Genomic DNA, 13,789 nt, shown 5'->3' with positions numbered 1-13,789 from the left:
AACATCCAGAGAAAGAAAACAGCTAATTTCTATCTTTTAACACAAAATTTTGTTATTAAGGAAAAACTGCTCCCAGGGCTTGCAATTGCTTTTGACACGGGATCCTCCTCCCTCTTCCAGTTGCATTAGGAATGTGGAAGGACTAAGTCCAGCGATACCAGTCTTTGGTCTGGACTATCGAAAGCACAAGAAGATCCAAGTCACTACGCTGAAGCACAGCAGCTCACGCTTTTCTCCGTTTTAGGGTACACGAGCGTGTAGAGAGCTCCATGCCACCACGTGTACACTGCTTCCTGCATCCAACCGAGCCACCTGAGATGCTTCTGTAACGCGCTGCATTACGAAAACCAGACCTGCCCTCAAAACAGGGGAAAAGAAAAAACGCTGTGGCTAGGGTGAACCTAGAAGAATAAATAGGCCTAGATAAGCCACGGTTTCGTGTGCCAAGAAACTGTTTTCCCATGTGCTGGCTTATTACAAGGCCTTTCAACACTACCAGCGGGACTTGTTCCGAAGGCCACCCCTACCCATTACCCTGACGGAAGCTCCTACCAGCAGCGTCCTCTGGAGAGCTTGGCTTGAAAACACCAGCAGGAACCCAGCCTCTGTAGATCACAGTTTTGGGGAGGATCAGCCAGGGCGCAGAACTGGCTCACGAGGTTTTCAGGACACTCATGGGAACAGTTAGGGGATGGGGATGCTCTTCGGTCTTACTCAGAAAAGTGGCGGGGGACGGGGCAAGATGGGGGGTTTATCCTCAAAATCTTAAATACTTGTACATAGAGCCAACAGACAATATTTATGGATAAATTGTCTATATAATCTCAATTGATATAAAGCACTTCTATTGTTTTTTACCCTAACCACATCAAAGGTGTCAACAGAGCAAAAAAATAAAGTCTCTGTTTTATGTATAAGAAGTAATATCTAAATAAACATACACACACCCAAACACACAACAGGTAAAAGAAAAAAAAGTCAGAAATAAAATGCAGCTTTTCACTTATTTACAAGTTTTTGTAAACCACTGCTTTCTTCTGAATAATTTATATATTTTTTACTAATTAAAATCCCTTTTAATTATTACACAGCTATTTTAGATATTTTTAATGTCCCAGGTCTTGAGGATAATTTTTCCCTAAGTCCATGTCCTTAAAAATTAAATGCACTTCACAATTATATTACTATTCTTAGAAGTAATTACTCAAAGAGAAATAAATCATTTGTTCTCACACAAAAGATAAGGATGTACAATAAAAAAAACCCTAATATATAAGTTGTATGGAGCAGCAAAAAAGCTCTGTAACAAAGAAGTGATACCAAATCTTCCCTGCTTTTTCTTTTGCTTGGGGAGGGATATTGTAAAGAGTTATTACAGAGTGTCTCCCCCCCAATCTTCAAGTAATTTAAGTCGCAGGTTATATTCTGAGAAAACCACCATGCAATCATTACTAAAGAGTTAACTCACTGCCTATAATTAAGTCTAGAATACCAGATTGCTTGTATGGGTTGAATTACTGTCAGTTGGAACTACTGGCAGGAAGTTTCCACTGTTTCATTCCAAGGTAACAACAGCTCCCACGCACATGTGTTTCCACTGGTCATCCTCTTATTGGCCATATCGCAGTGGGATATAGCTATAGATAACACTGCAGTGCTGCACTGTAATATTTATGTGGCCTATACGTGACAGTTCTGACGCCAAAAGTCAGAGCGCCATGACTCTTCCAGTGATGCACTTCTCCAGTAGACACTTAAACTACTTAAATTGTTGCATGGGCAAACTGCTCATGTTCTTCAAGAGACAGAACAGAAGATGGAGAAAAGTTAACTGAAAATATTCCTGTACCCCTCCTTAATGCAAAAATTTACCTGAAGCAAACTTGGTCATGTTTTAAAATTACAGCATTTTGGTGCCAAAACAGAAACTGTAGCGAGTCTTCAGGACCACTACAGTGAGAAAGAACATCACAGCCTCATGACTATGGTCACAACAGCTGCATATAAAACTTACACGTTGTAAAGACACAAAACCCCCAAAAACTTAAAGAAAAGAACATCTGAAAACTAAAAGTAATTACAGTTGATGTACTAGAGGCTTCTAAGAGCAGCAGTCAAGCAGAAAAAAAGAAGTTGCTGAGGTACTTCTTTAGAGAATCACATGCAAGAGAGTGAAAACCTATAGTTCAAGTATTTTTTGTATATGTTCAATGGTTCTCCAATGCATTACACATGCAATTGGAAGGTCAGACATATATCATTCTTTTAATTTTTTTAATCAAAGTTAAGCAAAACCATATTTTTTAGAATAAATACAATCTTTCCTTTATATCATAGATAAATAAATCATTATTTCTGCTTCATGCTTTCTTTTCACCATAACCATGCTAAGCATGAAAAACAAACTCAAATGCAAAGATGCTGAAAACCTCATAAAGAATTATTAGCAAACACAAAAGTATTAGAACTGAGAACATACCCTTTCCATCAGCTTTGTCTTTTATTGCTAGAGTATCATTACTCAGAGATACTGTCTGGGCATTTAAAACGTCTGTTCTCATTCCTGGAAATTTTGGAGAGGAAATTAATCTTCCTTCATAGGAATATAAATAAAGCCCTCCACCATTTGCAAGAAGAAAATGCCTACAAAAAGCAACAAAAATGCAAATCATTTAACAGTACAGAAAAGAATGATGACAGTTTCAACAATTTGAAGGTAACTGTCCAATATCCTGCATATGCTGCAATTGTTTTCTAGTTAAATTACATAATTTCTAAACCTTACATTTCAAAGTTGATATTCTGAAAGTTCTGTACAGATGATTTCAATTTTAATGTGCATGTTATCTTTTTCCATAGTAAAAAATATTTATCTTAAATCACTATGGTTTTCAACTTACTTCTCTTTTACAGCTATTACAAGATTTAAGTCTTATAACTCCTGAAGCATATGGCTTGCACACAGTATTCCACACATATCAATCCACAAGAGAACTCTGACCATTCATTTTATACTGCGTGTATATATGAGACACAACTTAAATGTTTACAGCTACCTTTGAGATAGTATACTATTACCTGTATCTCTTTCTTCAGCATGCCTGGATTATAATGTAAAGTAAATAGAAGACACTTCTTTTAATTAATTCATCTCCATCTATTAAGATGCAGGTCTTCAATAAGAAGGAACGCATTTGCAGGAACACATTTCAAACTTTTATAGAGAATATAAATAATGTGTAGCAGTGACTGGTAAGTATAATATCTATAGTTCATGGGTGCAAACCACAACCATAAACAAAAACAATTGTTAGGCCCTCAACTATTGCATATAGTGTTACTGTCACTGACATCGAATGCTGTGAGCATTGTGCTGCACTATGCTGAAAACAGTTGTCCAGGGATAATTGTCTAAGAGAACTGAGACTAAAATCAGAACCCAAGATTTTTGACTTCTGCTCCTATTCTTAGTCCTTTAAAAGACTCTCCCTCTACAAAGGCACATGTAAAGGTCTGTGTGACAAGTGATTTTTCAGGACATACAGCTGAAAAATGTCTTACATTGAGAAAAGTAGTCAGTTCTTGCATATATAAAATATAAATACGTAAGAAAAATGAAGCTATTTATTTTTATTTGGTATTGCTGGCAATGTTTTTAATAAAAACTGGAGACCAAATATTATTTCTATAAAATATATTCCACTTTAACAAAGCAATATAAAACATCAAAAAACAGATGTTAGAGTAATGCCAGAAGACCTACTCTCTACCACAAATAAGAGTCTAAACATGCACATATAATATATGAAAATATTCATTACCGCCACCTTATCATAGATACCATATGGCAAATGGTCTGTTCATTATATCAGCTAGGCCTTCACGTACCGCTTGCAAATACTGTAATTCTGTACATTTTAAGAAAGAATCTAATATTGAGCATTACAATAAGTAAGCTACCTTTCCGCCTGTAGAATTAAACTAACTGTTCCTTCCTTCAGGTCAAAGATAGTTGGTGTATTCCAGTTCTTCGTACTACAAGAGAAATAAGTTCATCATTCATTAAAACTGCTAATCTTTACATATCACTGCAAATACAAAGATGAATTCGGTAAGTAAAGCATACACATTTTAATCATTTAACATTCCTATAAAGGGAGGTTTTCAGAGGAAAAACAGCATTTAAGTAGCCAAGTAACATGGGCAATCCTGCCGTATGATCCAATAACACTTCTGCCCTGCCTTTATTTTTTCATCCCTTCGCATTAGCAGTAGCTGATCCAGACATCCGAGTAACCATCAAAATCACATTTATATGAAACAAACACATCTTTAAATATTTCTGAATTGCATTTCAACTTTTTTACGATGATACAGAGGCAGGATAGAGTCCTCCTCTTGCGTACCCTATTACAGCCTGGATTACGGTTCAACATTAGTCATCTCACTGAACCGATAAGTAACTTTAGCAATTAAGACAGAATATCATGTTCTTAAAACATGATGTAGGATTGAACCAATCCTATTCTATTCCAAAATAACGGCATGCCAGAAGTCCCCTGGATGGAGTCACCTAATGGGAACAAATACACTGGCATCCAGCCACCATCACTGCTGCCTCTACCTGAAAAGAAAGCTTGCGAAATCTTTGTAGCAAGATGAATAAGCAGCGATGGCACCAGCAAGAAGCTGAAGAAGTTGGAAGAAATTGGAAGATATTAGAAGAAATAACGACAGGAGGAGGACAACTTTATTCAAACATATTTTGCTGCATATTAGGCTGGGTTCCATAGAATATTTCAATTGGTTTCAAAAACAAATAGTGTATGAACGTCACTGTGCTTCAAATAAAGTTTCTGCTGCTATCTTACAACAGTTACCTGAATTCAAAATTCAAAAAAGCTTCATGAATTTGTATTACTTACGAAAACACGTAACATTGAAGAGAAGTTGAAACAACCAAATGCCCAAAGTTCAAAGAGGCCTTAATAACCCTGTCGCGGAATTCCAGTAAATCTACTGCATCGTTAATAACATTGCGCACCTAATCAAGAGAAATTTTTAGTTGAATAAAATGACAGTAACTGAAATGTAAGCAAACCAGTGAAATATCATATTCTTATTATAAACACATGCTGATTCTACTATGCATTAGCAGAAGAATATACCTATGTAGGAACAGGCACTTTCACAGCAATGGTGAAAACCTAAATTCATAGGTTCTATAAACTCTGAATACAAACACTGAATATGCTTTTGAAATAATTTTGCATTAAATATTTGTATCTGCTAATTTGCTTTGTGTTTAAAGAGCCAATTTGTAAAAATGGTCTATCTTCCTGAATGGATTTTCTAATTAAAAATCAAAAGTATAATCTCACCTAAGATACTGCAAGAGTCAGTTATTAAAAACAAATGGACTAAAGCCACCACAACAGCAGTAATGCTCAAGTTTGAGAGATGAAATAAAAATTACTCAAGAGCTGGATGAACTTCCTTAGAAGTGAAATGAATAAATAATGCTTAATTGGGATACATCAGGTATAAGCACAATATCCTACGTGAGGTTGATAAAATCATCTATGATCAAGGATGTCTGAAAGTTCCCATTTTAAGACTGAGTATTCAGTTGCAGATTATTTAAACATTGGAAATGTAATCTTCCAGTGATCCCATAAAAACAATTGAGCTATATCCAAGATTGGGATGCAGATATGTTGTCTAGATGTTAAATATCTCTGGTATATATTTTAACGCTACCACACTCCGGAGTAAGTGAAATTTAGGAGAGCTGGCCTTTGCAAGCAGGCTGTGCCTCTGCCATTTCTGTGAAAATCAGCTCAAATTATTTTTCAGTAAAATCACTGTTTGTCTGTAATCAGAGATTTCTGAGCCCACAGATTCTAGGCAGCTGAAATCTAATGAGATCTCTTATGACAATTTTTTTTAAGATGTCACCACTCTGAGCGTGGTAACTTCTCTGATTTCTTCCATTCTGCAACCAATTGCAAAACAAAGACTGAGCTCAATTATTATGAAAGTCTAGAAACCATTTCCATAGACATATTAATTGCTGTGTCTACCACAGTGACAAATCCGGAATTAATTTTGCTGTTGTCATACTGACTGAAAATCAACGCAGCTAGAAACCTTTTGTGGGCAATATTTTCCTACATAAATACATACGAATAAAATAAAATGACGATAAAATAATTAAATAAAATTTTAATCCTGAATCAGGGTTAGTTATACTTTCTCAGTTGTTTGCATATTCAGACTCCTTGGAGATTACTAATAGAGCCCATCTGTTACGAGTCGATGTCTGGGAATGAAAGAAGAATTATGAATTTTTACCTGCTAATTTGTCTTTTGTGTTCCCAGACACTGACTCATATTATCCCACCCACCGGACTGAGTTGTAATACAGCATTTCCGTTGTTACAACTTCTCCCAATTACATATTAAACATTAAAGAATCAGGACCAAAGAAAAATTAAGTGCCTAATTAGGAATTCAGGAACTTGACTTTGATATTGAAAGTATTGGCCTGGTCCCTAACACTGTATATGTAATTGGGAAAATTTGTAAGAATGGAAATCTTATATTATCCCACTGTTCACAAAGCAAATGTTATGAGTCAGTGTCTGGGAACACAGAGGACAGATTAGAAGGTAAAAATTCATATTTCTGTATTAATTCCCAGATATTTGGTAACCTACATGTGGATTTAGGCCAAGATTTTCAAATGAAGGATCCTAAATGTAAGCTCCAGAAACCACATGTAGGGGCCTGTCTCGTTTCTAACAGTACAGACACTTGGCAGCTCCCACTCAGGTCAATGCATATTGCTGAGTTTTTAAGAGATGGAAGCACCAAGCAGGTACCTGTAAAAGTGCAAGAGAAGCCGTAAGCTTCTGTCATTTTGTTTTTAAGTCTTGGTGTCCTAAATATAGATATTTAGTTTGACTATAGTTGTTTGAATGCTTTATTTCCCAAGCATTTCATCTCCTAAGTCTTCATTCAAAGAGCCTATTGACAGAAACAGCTTTACAGTCATGATCAGCAACCAAATTTATGTTGAAATGCATTAAGACAGCAACATTCATCATAGCTTCATTAACAACAGAGATTTTACCAAAGCATTAGCCATTACAAACTGCATCAGTGCCACCTACAACTCATGAGTGCAGGTAAGGTAAAAAAACCTCCTATATATTGTCTACATTTAGTTATATGTGTGCAGCTTCACCTTTGTTGACAGTTACTGTAATACAATTTAGGTAATATGATTCTTTGGTTTTGGCCAATGCATTCACATTGTTTTCTGCATAAATATTTTCATGACACTTAAAATTCTCTCTCTCTCTCATAAGAGACCTACCACAGCTAATTTCACATGCTCTTCAATGATCTTTGCATTATTCTGGAGGACAAGGTACTTCTGAGTTATCTAATTCTAGTTCATCTGCTGGTATAGTCTTATTTACATGCATCCGATCTCCTGTACAACTGATAATTATTTACATCATTTTCTCACCCTGACCATTTTATGGTCCTACTATATATATATGAAAAGAAAGATACCCTTATGCATTAATTTAGGATCACAAATTCAAATCGTGTATTAAAAAAAACCTTAGAGAGTTACTAATCAGAATGCAGTTCTGAACTGTGAAGATTACCTCCATGGTTCTCCTCTTAATTAATGTTATTTCAAAGTTCTTCCACTCCCAGCGTTGCTCCACAACATGGGCAAAAATAACATGTCCATTTCCACATGCTCCAGCTAGTTGAGTACCATCAATAGACCAAGCAATATTAAATATACTGCCAGTGTTTGGTTTCTCTAAAGCGTAAGACCACTTGCAGAAAAAGAAAAAAGAACACTTAATATTTTATCATACTTTATGGAAATGATTTATTGTGGAAATGATTTATTGTAATAGACTTACAGTGATATTCATAATTTTAAAGAGATTTATCAATGGAATAACTTTTCCTTATAATTGAAACAAGCAAACCAAAAAGATTAGGTTTCTTAAGCCAGATTACTTGAAAAGCAGGGATACAAAACCAAAAACTTCAGATACAACAGAAATGAAAAATGTCACAATGCCTGAAGTACATTAGATAAATATCTAGTCACGGTATATTGAATATGTACCTAATCATTTATAAATCTAGACAATTACTATATAAAAATTACATGAATGTACTTAGAAAAAATAATAATATTGGCTGCATGGGTAACAGTAAGCTATGATAGTGTGATGCAGGCAGTTTATGCTGCAGTGACAGCAGTTCCTAAATATAGTAATAGCAAGGCCCTGGCAAAATCAGCCAGTGTAAGGAAGACCCTCTCAGTATGGAGGGAATTGCAAAGCTCCTGTGCTGCATCTCGCCTTGCTTCCAACATAAGGAACATCGGTGGATTAAGAAAAGGTCTGAAAGCAACGCTTTTACAGCGTTCTGATCCTAACTCACAAAGGATCCTAGGTACCTTGCCTGCCTTTTTCTATAGTCTCTGTTGCAGTTATTTTACAGGGGCAGGATACAGTAAAAGTTCCCAGTTGCTACGCTTGCAAAAACCTCAACCAACCCCCCCCCCAAGGCCCCCCCAAACCCATTGCTCTATTGCAATCAAAGCAGTGACGGCTGGCCTAGCTTTAGAGAGAACCGGAAGCAATAGCTCCGAGTTTCCCATCCAATTTAGACTAATTCAGAGGTCTGGGGTAAACCTTCGTGTACTTGGAGGAGTGCCTGATGGCTCAAAATATACAAGAAATGAGAAAGACTATCATTTCAAAGGCCCACAGAATGTACTCTAACTTAATGTGCTTTAAATAACACATAGCAAAGAAAAAAGACAGTTGGCCTTGTCTTCCTTAACAGGGCATAAACCTTAGAAAGTTTAGAAAACGATAACATACAGTATCAATTATTGACAACAATTAGTACTTCTCCTCTTCCATGTGGATTATTTTACAAACATGTACAATTGTTTTCGATTCCGCTCTGTTTGAAAAGTCTGAAATACCTGATACTGCACCCTTCAGAAAATACACTATTTGATCAGCTAACGGAATAATGCTGTAGCATTTAATTGATTTTTAATTAAATTTCACTCTTAAGTTAAAAACAGTAAAACTAATAGCTGACACTATTATAAGATCTTTTGTTCAAAGTCCCATTCCTCTCAATTCTACAAGCAGATTAAAAACAAATTACATATTCATAGAACATCAATATTCAGTGAAATACAATCACATATCTGGATAGAACAGAGAAGCTTTGAACAAGACACAATAAACTTCACATTGTCTAGAACAGAGAATTAGCCTCTTCTTACAGAAAAAAATAGTTAGAACGTAGTTAATTAAACCAATTTTGAAAAATAGGAGTGTAATGCAAAGATATTACAGGCTTTTCCATTAGGCACGAGAAGTAAATATGAGTGATTTCACAGATCTTCTCCAAGGCAAAACATCGAGCTGCCCAGTGTTTTCCCATATATAACGGTGCCCTGCTGTACCCGTCGAGGACACAAGCTCCTCAAAGCACTCTACAGATCTTCCACTCAAAAGGTAACCAAACACAGCCTGGCTTATTTTACACTATCTGTAAGATCACAGCCTGATGTGGCACGGGCACAAGTCAAAACACTGTATTTCAGGATCTCATTATTAAAATAGTGTCCTTGCTTTCCCATACAGCTAGAAATTCAAACAGTAGGCAAAATGGCCTGATTGCACACTTTCCTGCTAACCGGATTTTGCAAGGTGGAAAGGCCCACTTGGGGCTAAAGAATGTGTTTCTGCTGCACGGAGGCCAGTTCTCTAAATAAAGGCCCTTAACGGCTAACATATTTTCCTTCATCTTCTACTACTGGCTTACGTCATCTGTGTCTATTAAAAACATAGTTATCAGTTTGGTTTGTTGTTTTTTAAATGGAGGCCCAAAATTATTGGAATAGCAGAAAGTTCTGAAAACTGAAGCGATCGCCTACAACGAAGCTTACCATGGAAAATGCATCAGGGCCAAGGAAATACGCTGCTCTGCCCGAGTAGCTACCGAATCTCAGCCAAGTGCCCTGGGCGCTATTACACAACAGTTCACAAACTGCAGGCTAGCTGCTAAAAGATACTTTTAAACAAAAAATAAAGGAGTCTTACGTTGTCTAGCAGCAGCGTACAAGCTGCGTAGAAAGGTTTTAGTTGCTGGCCAGCCCTCTGCCCGTGGCACGTTTCCCGGCACGCAGGGAAGCAGAACAGCATCTGCTCAGGTGCAACAGGGAGGCAGGGGCAGAGCAGGCGTTTTAATGAAACAACGTAGTTTCTTAGCCCTTGAGCTCCACTATTTTCCCGCTCTCTCCAGGTTCAAACATCAAAGAGAGTAACAGCGTGCTTCGGCTCACGTCCCGCTGGAGAGCCCTTCACCTTTGTCACACCGGGAAATAGGAAAGGTGACAAATCACTGCTGTCATTCATCAGCCAACCTAAACAGTCCTGCACATTCAGGTAAAAATACAAAAAAAAGAGTAACTTAAGGAATAACTAATAACTGTTATCATTGATGGAGGTTTTTTTGAATCTGAGAGAGGAAATAAAACACTAATATCTTCACCAACAGGGCAAACAATTGACTGGAGGTAGCAGAAAGGCAAAACATGAGACTTACAAGCAGTTTTTGGCTTAGTTATGCTAATGGAAAATAAAGTGAATGGAAATGAATATCTGGAGTACATTTCAATATACGGATGCTGTTTTCAGATAAATCTTTATTTTCCAATACATTTTAATCCTATTAATATTGCAAAAAGTAAAATTATAAATGTCCCAAACATAAAGAACAAGGAAAAGGCATTAAAACTAGCACTTGCTTTTTTACTTCCAATCTGGGGTACAAATGTAGTTAGGAGAGAAGCTTACATGACAACAGAAGAAGAGAGAGATGCATGTAACAACTTTTATTTATTTCTCAGCCCAAGTTAAAGGCTGATCTAGTTCTTCTCATCTCGAGAGAAATAAAAAAGGTACATATATCCTAAGCTTAATTTTGTTCCTTTTCGTTATTTAAATTTTCTCCAGTGAAGAACTTAATTCTTAAATTCCCCCAGCCTTACGTATGAGACTCCTCTAAAGCTTAGCTGGATTGCTCTTAATGCTTTCTTGTCAAAAAAATAGAAGAATTTTCAGACCAACACACATATTTTCTAGTTCTTGCATCTCAGAAATAGTTTGTACAAATCACCCCAAATTTGAGAAGAGGTGTTTCCCTGACAACGGATCACCAAATAACTTTTTTAATAGACTATTAGAAAGAAATTAAACGAGGTTTTAAAATGAGAAGCAAATCTCAATCTCAACTATAGTCTCTTCTATTCACTAGAATATTAAAAAAAAAAAAACTTTGAACAATTGAAAAACTTATTTTTTAAATATTTATTCAAATATATTTGAAATCTTCAGAAGAATCAAATCACTAAAAAAAGACATGTGACTGAAGTTAAATGTAGACATTCAATTCTGATGGCTTTCGGATACATGATATTATACCAAAGGAGAAACAGTTGGAAGAAAATACTCACCTAATGTTTCTAACACATTTCATATTCTGATTTCTTTTGCAGTACACACAAAACCCAAGAAATACTTCAGTTTTCACATACTCAAAGTCTCCACATGATTGATATGAAATGAAATCACAGAAATTACATTAAAATAAAGGTGTCCGACTTAAACGTTCAACAGGAGGGAAACACAACGGGATGAAATTCACCCTCCCAGTTGTGCTAATGCTTTGAGGAACGCTGTGTAAGATCACCTACCGAGCGAAGGCTCTTTGACTGCCTGCGCACATGAGGGTGAGCGAAAGCCAGAATGTCAGCACTGGCTGAATTTCCAGTCCCAAGGACTCAGCTTTAAGGCTTTGGTTTCCAACGCTCTTGGCTCGCAGACATGCCATTCACTGCCTATGATTTGCAGTTGGGGAAGCTAATTGCAATTTTTTGGGAAAAGTCCATAACCTACTCTTCTGCCTCAACAGAATGAATTCCGTATGAGACACTGCATAGTAATCAAGAGTATAATCTTGAACTTCTGTCTGACGTCCATATATGGCAAGTGAGTAAGCTCGAGTTGTAGGACAAATGATTGCACCAAGCACATTCAGAGAAAACTCTGACTGTCCTAAATCTGCAGCATGTTTTTCACAGCTGGCCAGATGTGATCTATCTGAGAACAGTTTGGAGAAGCACTACTTCAAAGCTGGATATTAGGATATTTCCAAATAGACGAAGTCCCTTCTAAGGTCATTTACCTTAGATCAAGAATCTACCCAGAAGTCAGATTGAGCAATAAAGGAGCGTCAAGCCATCCATAAAGAACCAGTTCAAGGAGCCTAAGGAAAATGGCTTTGGCATTACTTCTTTATGCATAGCAGATGCATCCTCTCTCAAAGGTAGAGTGTATTTCAACAATTATGTTTTTTAACCAAAAGTTTGGTTTTCAGCTAGTTCAAATACTTAGTAAAATATTTCCAGATTAAAACCAAAATTTTTTTTAATTATAAAGCAATTATAAAGCTTTATTTCCTGTTTATTTCTGAAGCTCTCAATATCATTCAGACCACTCCAATGATTTTGTACTCCCTGAAGATGTTTGGTACATTCTTCATGTGTAAGAAATGTTATAATAAATAAAAAACACTTAGCTTTCCATTAGCAAGATAGAAACAATTTTTTAGAACTGAAATAGCTGTCATGTATCTCCTAGATACACCGAGTTAAAAATTCAGATTATAAATATGACTAATTGTTCCAACATTAGCTGCAGTGCTGCAATACTTTGGTATTACTGTTTGGCTTATCCTTTTCCTGTTTCATATTTAATTCTGTATTGAATTCAATGAACTATCTCAAGAACAAAAACAGTAGTTATAAAAGTTTCATGATATTAAATAAATATACAAAAGCAATAACTCCAAGCTTCCCTTTTCTGATTACACAATGTAGTAAAAACTATGAAGCACCAGTCTTTGAATACTGTCTCATTTCCATAAATGGACACTGAGTAGGCTCTTGAGATGTAGGTCAAATGATTTCAATGAGCAGATTCAGAGAACTCCGTGTCCTAGGAATGAGGACAGTATCTCACACATATCATACTGATATAGCTCCAAGACCCAACCATGAAGGATCTAGACAGCTATGATTTCTAGACTGAACGCCACAGATTAAAAATTATTATCCACATAATACCTTAGCATAAATACTCTGAAAAAGACAGTGAAGAAAGAGTGGTTTTTTTTTAATATATTTTAAGTGATAAAAATGCTTTAAAAATAATACTGATGGCAGCGATGCAAAGAATGGTCAGTCGCTTCTGGCAGGTCTTTGTTCACAGGTACGTGGAATTTTGTGCGGGGAAGGCTGACATAAGCTTAACTAAAAGCTGAGATCACCAAGCATCCCGATGATGTCAGAACCCACATAGCCAGCATACCTAAACCGCTGACTTGAGTTATAGGCCTTTGCCTTTGTTTCTGAAAAATCTCCACTACAGTCCTTTCCAATCAGAGAGCAAACGGGACTAGCAGGGAAACAGGCATTCCTGTCCCTTAATGCCCCGACTGACACAAACCCAGACGAGCGTGCCGTAACCAGCCTCCGATCCTCGCCTGACGCTTAAGAAAGTTTCAGGTCCTAATAATTGAGGAGCTCTATTTTTTAAACTGGAAGCTTGGTTTTCCTCGTGCCCCACAGGGGCTTCCACATCAGTGCAGAGGGAAA

The 13,789-nt window shown here is 36.6% G+C and overlaps 1 protein-coding gene across 17 annotated transcripts in view; it reads right to left on the bottom strand.

The window, feature by feature from the left end:
- IFT80 (intraflagellar transport 80) overlaps positions 1 to 13,789 on the bottom strand; it is a 62,055-nt gene that overhangs the window by 13,518 nt on the left and 34,748 nt on the right. For all 17 annotated transcript variants that reach the window (XM_026057740.1, XM_026057752.1, XM_026057751.1 and 14 more), the window contains 4 exons: positions 7,683 to 7,862; positions 4,926 to 5,044; positions 3,961 to 4,035; positions 2,480 to 2,643 (listed from right to left, as the gene is read on the bottom strand). In XM_026057740.1, the coding sequence (XP_025913525.1) occupies positions 2,480 to 2,643; positions 3,961 to 4,035; positions 4,926 to 5,044; positions 7,683 to 7,862 (538 nt within the window). The remainder of the gene's footprint in view (positions 1 to 2,479; positions 2,644 to 3,960; positions 4,036 to 4,925; positions 5,045 to 7,682; positions 7,863 to 13,789) is intronic.

This window comes from Apteryx rowi, unplaced genomic scaffold, assembly GCF_003343035.1.
Source record: "Apteryx rowi isolate R43461 unplaced genomic scaffold, aptRow1 scaffold_140, whole genome shotgun sequence".
In the NCBI taxonomy this organism is placed as follows: Eukaryota; Metazoa; Chordata; class Aves; order Apterygiformes; family Apterygidae; genus Apteryx; species Apteryx rowi.
Note: the sequence above shows the minus strand (reverse complement) of the source record. Positions and strands in the feature narration are given on the sequence as shown.